Here is a 10,552-nt window from a genome sequence, read left to right on the forward strand (position 1 = left end):
TCCAGATATGTGAGGAGTGAACTATAACAATTTATATATTCATGTAGGTAGATAGAGATAGAGATGTCCTACTCTAGAACTTTATTTGGGACCATGAGAAGAGGAGAGTTTTGGCTTTGAAATTTCTTCTCTTTACAGTTATCTCAGCCTGATTCCAGATACCAAAAGTGAAGTAATTAAAATAGAAACACAAAGATATTATATTTCACCAAGAAGAAGAAATAAATGTAATTATCAGTACTGTTGGAAATTTGATTGCATGAAATTAATCAGTTTAGGGCCTAGTGTGGAGGCTCACACCTGTAATCCTAGCACTGGGGGAGGCCGAGGTAGGTGGATTGCCTGAGCTCATAAGTTTGGGACCAGCCTGAGCCAGAGTGACACCTTGCCTCTAAAAAACTAACAAACAGACAAAAAAATTAGTCAGCATTGTGGCAGGCACCTGTAGTCCCAGCTACTGGGGAGTCTGAGGCAAGAGAATTGCATGAGCCCAAGAGTTTGAGGATGCCGTGAGCTATGATGCCATGGCATTCTACTAAGGGGGACAAAATAAGACTCTTTCTCAAAAAAAGAAAATAATCAGTTTTAGAAACTTGGTTTTCCCTGTGAACAAGACACCCCTAAACCTAACCACATTTTTATAACTTTACATAGGTATGTATGACTATGAATACATACAAAGATACACATACATTTATACAATTGCTCAAATATTTCAAATATGTGGATTCAGAGAAATATGCATCTGATTTGAATACCAAATTTTAAGCAGACACACATAATTGAACAAAAATGCTTATGTATTTATATAAATGAAATTGAATAGATTTTGTCCCAAATTATAAGCCTATATACCAATATTTTTGCTTAGCGAAGTGTTTCTATTATATGTTCAATAAAGCCACCAGTTTTTGGCCAATGCACAAGCTGTCCATCTCACTGCACTGCATTTCTTGTTTATTTATTTTTATTTAATGCATGTTTTACAATATAACCCAGGTACCTACTCTGGGCCTCTTTTGGAAGAGCCAATATATCTCTGTCTTTGCCAGGCTAAGGGCCCCAAAGCAGGACCTAGTGCAACTGAAGGTGCCTGGAATAGGCCAAAGTCATGAGTCTTGGAAGACTATCTTTTACAGAGTTCAAATAAGCCAGCCACTCCTTCTACTTGCTATAGGAGTGTAAGTCCTACAAGCTGTGCCTATGCCTTATGCTGCTTTGGTTGTATCTTCTATGCCAACTTGTTACTCAGCTCTTAGAAGACTGTTTAGAAATCAGGACAAAATCTAAATAAGTATGAATGATTTCCCATCAAAGATTTGCTTTCTCTAGATTCACAAAATTCTATAAATATTCACTTATCTGTATAATGCCATGTCTAAACATTCAAAGATGAAGTCTGATACCTTGAGTAAATGATTAGTTGGATTTATTTTCTACTAATTTTATTTTATGAATTAAAGCACACTTTCAAAATTAAAGTATAATATTAGAGAAAAGGTTACCCTTCTCTTATTAGATATCCTATAGAGGATCATCAACATAAATGAGCCATAAATTTGAGTCAACCACGAGGGGATTTTCATAATGTAATTCTCCTCAGGTAGGCCTGGGGAGTAAACCCAGAGTCCTTGACAGACCTGTACACAGCACGGCCTGGGTTCATACTGAAGGCATGACGTTCCATTGTTTTGTGCTCACTTTGTGTTTAATTGTATTATCATCACTATTGTCATTATAAGCATAATTTCCCATAATATTCTGAGTATTTATTATATCTAGAGCCTCATGCCATGAAATTAAAGTTTTCTTTCTGTGTTAAACTTCATGTTTATGGTAGGCCACCCCATCCTGAGGCACATGAGTTTGGTGAAGAGTTCAGTCTCCAAATGTCAGTGATGAATGGGACTTACGCTGGAAGGAATCAGGATAGAAGTTGGAGAAATAGTGATAGCTCAACCAGAAGTGAACAGGGGATAAGATGACGCAGAAGAAAGCCACAATAAACAAAATGGCACAGAAACTTATCACTTTAGAGACAAGTGATCATGAGTTTTCCCAAAGTAAAGCGTTTTCTGGGTAGAGAATCCATAGGAGAGAGATAAACTGAGGTGAAGAAGAAGATAGGAAAGAGGGTAATGCAAAGAGAAGGAAAAAGATAAGGAAGAAGAGAGTAAACAAAAAGGAAACGCAAGGCAAGACAGAGAAAAGCAACTATGTTCAGTCGAATAGCCTATCTTATGCCCACTCAGCGTAAAATACACACATTAATGTCAAAAGCGTGATTGCAAATCTTAGTGGAAACAATAGCTACCGATTCTTGATTACCTCCCCCACACCAGGATTTTTATAGTGGTTGTAATCATTCCAGTTACTCAGCAGAGTGGATTTTATTATCCCCATGTTACACTGGAGAAGAGTGGTGCTGAGAGATGGCAATTAACTAGGAGTGGGGCTCCACGTTTCATGTATTCTAAACTTGGGACTGTTTTCAGTGTGCCCTGTGGATATTAAGCTGCCATGTTCTATGAAACACAGTAAAGGACTCACAGCTCTGCACATGTAAGCCTGAATGATGAATGAGCTCTGTGCTCATAGAAACATATTTATGGACTCAAAGAGGCAACAAAACAAGCCCCCGCTCCCACTCCCCATGTGGTTACAAATGGCCTAACTCTGGTTTTGCTAGGTATTTATATGGAGAAAGGGATTAAGGCAAGGCAAAGCCTGACAAGGATCTGAATGATGTCGAAACCTAGGAGAAGGCTTAGGGTTTTTATGTAAGACCACAAAGAGCTCTTGTAAAAATGTCCTATAAAGATGTAAATGTAGGCAATGTTCTCGACTGACTCTAATGTGGAGAATGGCATAGCATGTTCTGCAAAGTGCCAAGAAGCTACACTCTAACCCTTCACATTTCTCTTTCATCAATGTATCTTGAAATATAAATCTGAAATTTGAGTTTTTTCTTAAAAATAAGGGAATTGAAGAATATAATAAAAAGAGAGGGAAAGAAGGCAGATTCCACTGTAACTAGTTTGCTCTCTCACATACTGGGTAATCAATTTGTCAGATCTTCACCAAATAGGAACTTAGGATAGAGGGTTTGGGGGAGCTAGAGTGGTCAGATATGAGATATTGGATTCTAGTGCCAGAGCTCTGATGAGAGGAAGGCAAGAAAGGAAATCTAGGCATATGATCAAAGGCTCTGTGACCTCCTTCACCAGCTTGGTCAGCAAATATATGCTGAGAGCCACTTTCATGCCAGACACTTGTCCTAGCATCTATCAAATAAAGGGAGTTCCTTACCTACAAATTTCATGGCACATCTGGGAATATTAGATGTTATAGGTCTAGAAGTGCTGGGTAAGTTGGAATACCTAGCTTACACATTAAAATATTAATACATGTCGTTTCCAAACATTTAAAATTAGCTACTTTTATTTTCATTAAAATCATAAGCATAAGAATGTATGTGAAAAATAAAAAAATTCACCGTTAAAATTTTGTGTATTTTCATCAAACATATTCTCTTTCATAATAATTAATTTAATTTCATGTTTCAGTTCTTTTAGAGAGAGATGGAGAGAGGAAAGAGACAGATGAAGAGAGGAAAGAGAGAACTAGTAAGATATTGGGGAGAAGGAAGAGAGAAAAAAATGTGTACAAGGTTAAACATACATGAGTTCTATAAGTTAATACCGTAAGGAACAAGTAAATGAATGAATACATAAATGAGTACAGTATTTTTTTATCATATTTTCCTGAAGAATAGAGATTATTTACATCCATTTCATGTGCCTCCCTACATTCTTTTCTCATTCCCATAACATCATTTTATCATATTACTTTGTTATAAAATATTTGTTCAATAAATAAATAAATGTGTAAAAGGATGTATGGATAAACAGATGGTATAGACATTAAAGAGGTGATAAAGTCAAAGTGAGGTGAGTAAGCTGGGCTGCAATAGAATATAACTGGTATCCTTATGAACAGGATGAATTTTGACACCCAAAGAGAAAACAAGTGCACACCTACAGAGGAAAAAGCTTGTGACAACATAGTGATATGGTGGCCATCTGTAAACCTTGGAGAGAGGCCTCAGAAGAAACCCAATCTGTCAAAAATATAAACTTATATTATTCTTACTTTCAAGATTTTGAAAACATAGGTTCACTCCTGTAATCTCAGCACTTAGGAGGCTGAGGTGGGTGAATTGCCTGAGCTCACGAGTTCCAGACCCACATGAGCAAGGGCAAGACCCCATCTCTAAAAAATATCCGGGAGTTGTGGCAGGTGCCTATAGTCCCAGCTACCTAGGCTGAGGGAAGAGGATTTCTTGAGCCCAAGAGTTTGATGTTGCTGTGAGCTATGATGCCACAGCAGTCTACCAAGGGCAACAAAGTGAGACTCTGTCCCCACCCCACCCCCCAAAAAAAGATTTTGAAAAAGTATATTTTTGCTGTTATACTACCCAGGTTATGGTACTTTTTTCTGATAGTTCTAGAAAATTAATATAACAAGTAACTGTTTTGAAACAAATCCCAGGCTAAAAGTGAAGATATATATTAAATTGCAGATAGAAGAGAAAATTATGGAATCAGAGTTGAAAACAAATCACAAGGACAAAGATCTAAAAAAATTGCTAAACCTTGGAGCTTGTCACAAATGTCAAAGTTTCTGATTCTGTCCTACAGAGGTGAGGCCTAGAAATGTGCATTTTAACAAGCATCACAAGAGATTCTGATCTAGGTCATCTGGGGACTGTGATTTGGAAAACACTGCCTTGTAACACTTAAATGTATATACACACTTGACCAAATATTACTGGAATCTGCCCACAAGAGGAAGTCTGCCACATTTCAAAGAGATCAGTCAGGACAATAAATTTAAATGACTTATTATGAATAGTTGGGGGACTCTGGGACATCCCTTAACACAGTAGAAGCTCCCTCAGTTGACCACCCAAGGAACTTTAACCAAATACTGGTAAAGATATGGTGGTGGTCAACACAAGGAACCAGGACTACTGAACTGATGCACACATGTACTTTACTTTCTTGTACCGATTTTATTAGAGGATATTATACAAAATCATACATAATCTAATTAAAAATTGGCCAGTTTCGCTAATTAGTTCTTTGACATCTAGAAACAAAGGGCTGAGTTCTGAGCATATCAAAAAGTAAAAAAGGAGATGGAGTCCCTGAGTGCAAGCAGGGTAAGGAGCATATAAGGTCACCTCAGACACAAAGAATAACTATTGACACCATCACAGAAACTCCAAACCTGGTCTAGCATTCTTCCCTTTACTAATGGGGGGAGGGAAGAAAGAAGAGAAAACAGTTAATGTAACAAGCCTTTTATAAATTCACCTCCGTTTATATATACCTAACATGCCCCCGATCACATCCAGTGTGCATGAACTGGAGTTTTGCTATATCACACATAAAACATTATCAACAACACCCACTGAGCTTTGCAGACGTTGTGGAGTTTGTTCAAAACTTTCTTCATATTCTTCCTCAGTGACTGCAAGTGCACCATGTCCTCTGGGCTTCCCCTCCAGGCATCTCACAAGATCACTCTCCTCTCCTGTTTTCCTTATCCCTAGGGTCTGAGGTAAAGAGGCCCAGGGAGCCAGGACTGGTAGGGAGTTGATTACAAAACCTTGAAAGGTATTTGCATAAAAAGGAGGGATTTAAACTCCCTTCCTCCACTCTCTCTGTATTTCCCACAGCCTCTAGTTTGTAGCCTTGGTATGTGAAGAGGGAGTATAGGAGGGATAGCTTTGGTGCTGAGCATGGAGACAAGAGGCCCCAGAAGACTCAGCCAGAGCTTTGGAGACACAGGAGAGAGAAGGGACTTTGACCACAGGGTGCTTGCTAAAGATGGTAACTACTGAAGATCATGCTGGCTTCATGGGCTCCCGGGTCTGATCTTAGCACTAGCTCAGAAAGCAGACAGCAGGTTTTCTCACATCCGCTCACTCCCTGGGCTCCCTGACTAGAGGGTTGCCCCCTTGATGGTAATAGCAGGGATATTGATGAAACCCAGTGTGGCAAGCAAGCTAGGTGGGCAAAATTGAAGTGCAGACATGAGATGAGCTCAGCTATTAAGGGTTCAGAGTCTACCCGTCAGTCTCAAATACAGTTTAGTTGAATCAGGAGTTATTTCCAAAAAGAAAAGCAATATGAAGAAATATCAAGTCTAGTTTCCACCTTTTATGTGCTATAAGCTCAAGACATCCATATAGGAATTAATCTGAATCTCTGGGAGAAAAGTGTAATAAAAGGGCATTTCCTGTAAAGTGTAATAAAAGGGCATTTCTCAGAATGATCGCAGAATACAAATAATACAGTCACAACAGTCGTCGAATTTGCTTAAATCCCTTCAGGAAGTAGTCTCCAAGCAAGGCAGATTGGGACAGAAAGACCATCGGTTAAATCTATCCCCACTCCTCACCCCCATCTCACCCTACTCTGGAAAACGGCTTTATTTCTGGTCAGGAATGACAAACCATGGATACTCTGAAGATCTTTATTAAGAAGCACATACTACTAAGATCTCTCTGTCCAGTAGGCTAAAGGTGATTTTACCCTGGCTTCATTAATCTGGATTTTCTTTAATTTTCAGATACTCTTCTCCAATCTGTTCTAATCATTCTTTCTCTGTTTCTTATTCTGCTGTACCCAAATACAATGTGAAGCCCAAATTATAATCTCAAAAAGAGTTTGTCTTGAATTTACAGCCGATCAATCATGGGAATCAGTGGGAATCAGACTTTTGATATTTCTTCCTAGCATTTGTCATTTAACCATCACCCATTTCAGGTTGCCTTAATTTAAACAGTTGTCTAGGTTTGTTAATCTTAATTTTTCCAAATTTTTAGTATGTGCTTTGGAGCTCCAGAGATCTAAGTTTGAATTCCATTTCTAACACTGAGTGGCTGTATGACTTTAGGCATGAAACTCTCGAAGCCTCTCTTTCCTCACTTGCAAATTGAAGGAATAATACTAACTTGAAAAGTTTTTTTCTATAATCTAAATGTGATTATTTTTGCAATGTTCTTGAAACAGTGGCTGACAAATAGCAGGTGTTCACAAGGAATTATGTATCTTTCTTCACTTCCCTACTTCATTTGAATGGCAAAAATATTGTCTGCCTTAGGTTTTATGAATTATGTTGCTTACCCCGACGTAGCCTGACGGGTAAGTTTATCACAGATCTTCTTTGATGTGTTATGTGGCAACCACTAATACTGGCTACAGTAGAAGCTGAGGAGCACAATGGGAGAGCCAACAAGACCTTCAAATGGACAGTGAGTTAATGACACTGGCTATTAATATCACTGGTATTCAGAGTAAGAGAGAAAATGTCTATGTATTATGTTTATTATGTATATTTCTTCAACAAGCTTACTTATTAATTCAGATAAAGATTCAGCACTGTTTTTGGAGGTCTATTCAGCTAGCTGCTACTAATTGTCACTGAGTTATCATCTACGTTGGAGAAAAATCTAACAGTTGTTTACAGCCTGAAATTTCTAGAAAAGTCAGATGTTGGTCACTTACTATCTCTATTACCTTAGATGTGTTAATGATGTTCTTGAAGCTTCTGGTTCTTCATCCATAGCCTGATGCTATCAAAAGAACATTATTCACAGGTTTTATAATATAGATAAAACATGTATCAAGTTACTAATAACTAAATAAATAAAATTTAACTCTTACTCATGCACATTGCCATATACCAGGGCATATTCTAAGCACTGGCTTTACAGAGATAAACAAAGCAAAATGCCTACTCTCTTAGAGCTCAAATTATAGTGGTATTATTGAGAATGGAAATATTATTTTTTTAGACCTTAGAAAGTCTAAATTGTTACATGAACCTCTGTCCAGAGGCTAGGCTCTCCTGAGTCTTCATTCTTCATCTGTAGAAGAATGGACCCTCCCAGCAACACTGCCCTGCATTCTGAGGACTTGCCTATTCTTGGCCTTGGAATTGGGAATGTGGCTGTGTCTGGCAGTCTGCAGCCTCTCCTGCTACCTAGTTTCGGTCCACAACAGATGGATTCCTAGACTTCCTAGGAATGCCATTTCCCCACTGACAGGAGGATCAGGGCTTTGCCCTCTTACTCTAGCAGTCAGGAATAGCTTCATCGACAGTTGTTCACGCACCTTCAGCTTCTCTCTGGAATTCTGAGACCTGAGCAGCAATTATGAACTATCTGGACAAGGTTAGTCTCCTACATCAGGAAACCAGAAGAGATGGTGAGTGAAAGGTAAGTCTATGTGTAAGATTATGGTTTTCATGTGCCTGGTGAGGTTAAAAAAAAATGAACAAACAAAAGAAGGAAAATAAATAAAAGAATAACAAAGACGTCAAGGTAAGATACAGGAAAGAACAAGGTGAAAGAAAAGTTGCAACATTAGTGAGAGACCTGAAATAAAAGAGGCCTGCAAGGGTTATTAAATGAAAGATGATTGTTTGTTTGTTTGTTTTGAGACAGAGTCACCCTCCACGCCTTGGGTAGACTGCAGTGGCATCATCATAGCTCACAGCAGCCTCAAACTCTTGGGCTCTAGCAATCCTCTTGCCTCAGACTCTCGAGTAGCTCGGACTACAGGTAACTGCCACAATGTCTGGTTAGTTTTTTTCCATTATTAATAGAGACAGAATCTCACTTGCTTAGGCTGGTCTGGCACTCCTGAGCTCAGGTAAGCCACCACACCCAGCAGAAAGGTCTATTTGTTAAGGAGTATGCAGAGTCTGGCCAAGAAGAATAGTGAAGATGCTCTCACTCCTTAATCTGAAGGAGCTAAGACAGCAATTAGTGCAGCTCAAGGAGGAATGTTGCTATAGAAGGAAGGTCCCCAGCAGCAGTTGTGGCCTTCAGTGGTGGAACACAGATGGCCATTGCCAACCCACAGGGCCATGAAGAAAGGACGTGGATCCTCACTCCTCCCTTTTTGAGCCTTCTAAAAAGCCCCGAGGCCAAGACATGGTTGATACAGAGGTCAGAATAGAGCAAAAGGCACAGAAGAGCTTGTGTGGAAGATCTAGCTCACCCACTTCTGGCTCCTACAAGTCACACAGCAATCACTTCACAGTTTCATGTCTATGCTTTTTATTGAAACTTTGAAACTAAAAATATTTTCCTCACAAAGGTGTTGAGAAGCAGCCAGGCATGAGAGTGCAGCCACCTCTAGAAGGAGCTGTGCAATTTTAGGTCTATTTTAGGTCATGTTTGTTTGTTTTTTTCTTTAATTTCTGCCAGGGGTAATCACTAGCATTTCCTCAATTCATTTCAGAATTTTGGAGGGAATTCAAGTCCCCCCTGATTTCCACACACAATGACACTGAGAGCACTGGGAAACAGCAGCAGCATTCCCTCTACCTTCCTGCTGAGCGGCATCCCCGGGCTGGAGCACATGCACATCTGGATCTCCATCCCATTGTGCTTCATGTACCTGGTTTCCATCCTGGGCAACTGCACAATCCTTTTTATCATTAAAACAGAGCCCTCACTGCATGAGCCCATGTACCTCTTCCTGTCCATGCTGGCTCTGACTGACCTGGGTCTGTCCCTGTGCACCCTGCCTACAGTGCTGGGCATCTTTTGGGTTGGGACACGGGAGATCAGTCATGATGCCTGTTTTGCCCAGCTCTTTTTCATTCACTGTTTGTCCTTCCTAGAGTCCTCTGTGCTGCTGTCTATGGCCTTTGACCGCTTTGTAGCCATCTGCCGTCCCTTGCACTACGCTTCTATCCTCACCAACACTGCCATTGGCAGGATTGGCCTGGCCTCTCTGGGCCGTAGCATAGTCCTTATTTTTCCATTGCCTTTTATGCTCAAAAGATTCCCCTACTGTGGCTCCCCAGTCCTCTCCCATTCCTACTGTCTCCACCAAGAAGTGATGAAATTGGCCTGTGCAGACATTGAGGCCAACAGCATCTATGGCATGTTTGTCATCGTTTCCACGGTGGGTGTAGACTCGCTCCTCATCCTCTTCTCTTACACCCTGATCCTACGCACTGTGCTGTGCATCGCCTCCAGGACGGAGAGACTCAAAGCTCTTAACACCTGTGTTTCCCACGTCTGCGCTGTGCTCCTCTTCTACACGCCCATGATCGGCTTGTCTGTTATCCACCGCTTTGGACAGCAGATACCCCACCTGGTGCAGGTGCTAATGGGTTTTGTGTATCTTCTTTTTCCACCCCTGATGAATCCCATTGTCTACAGTGTGAAGACAAAACAGATCCGAGATCGGGTGATCCATGCCTTCTGTTACTAACTATCTAATATTGGAGGCACTATCACTTTAAATGTGCCCATGCTTGTTTATCCTTTATAATATCTAATGAGCATGAAATAGAGAAGACACGTATTCATTTACTGATAAACGTATAGAAGGGTGAACAAGATATCAAGCCCTCACAGAACTCTGGCTCTGGTCTGGCAGGGTTGAGGGGAGTAGCAATACAACATAGAGTGATGCGGTAAATAGTGTTATCAAAAAATGGCCATAGAGATAATTCTAAT

The 10,552-nt window shown here is 40.1% G+C and overlaps 1 protein-coding gene across 1 annotated transcript; it reads left to right on the top strand.

Moving 5' to 3' along the window:
* Positions 1-9,348: 9,348 nt before the first annotated feature.
* On the top strand, positions 9,349-10,344 carry LOC128565569 (olfactory receptor 51G2). Its single transcript, XM_053562110.1, has one exon. The coding sequence runs from the start codon at positions 9,363-9,365 to the stop codon at positions 10,302-10,304; it is 942 nt and encodes a 313-aa protein (XP_053418085.1). The 5' UTR covers positions 9,349-9,362; the 3' UTR covers positions 10,305-10,344.
* The last annotated feature ends 208 nt before the right edge of the window (positions 10,345-10,552 follow it).

Source organism: Nycticebus coucang, chromosome 14 (genome assembly GCF_027406575.1).
Source record: "Nycticebus coucang isolate mNycCou1 chromosome 14, mNycCou1.pri, whole genome shotgun sequence".
Taxonomy (NCBI): domain Eukaryota; kingdom Metazoa; phylum Chordata; class Mammalia; order Primates; family Lorisidae; genus Nycticebus; species Nycticebus coucang.

Bases quoted from the DNA above. Each gene is read 5' to 3' on its own strand.
- LOC128565569 (XM_053562110.1), top strand. From the start codon at position 9,363: ATGACACTGAGAGCACTGGGAAACAGCAGCAGCATTCCCTCTACCTTC.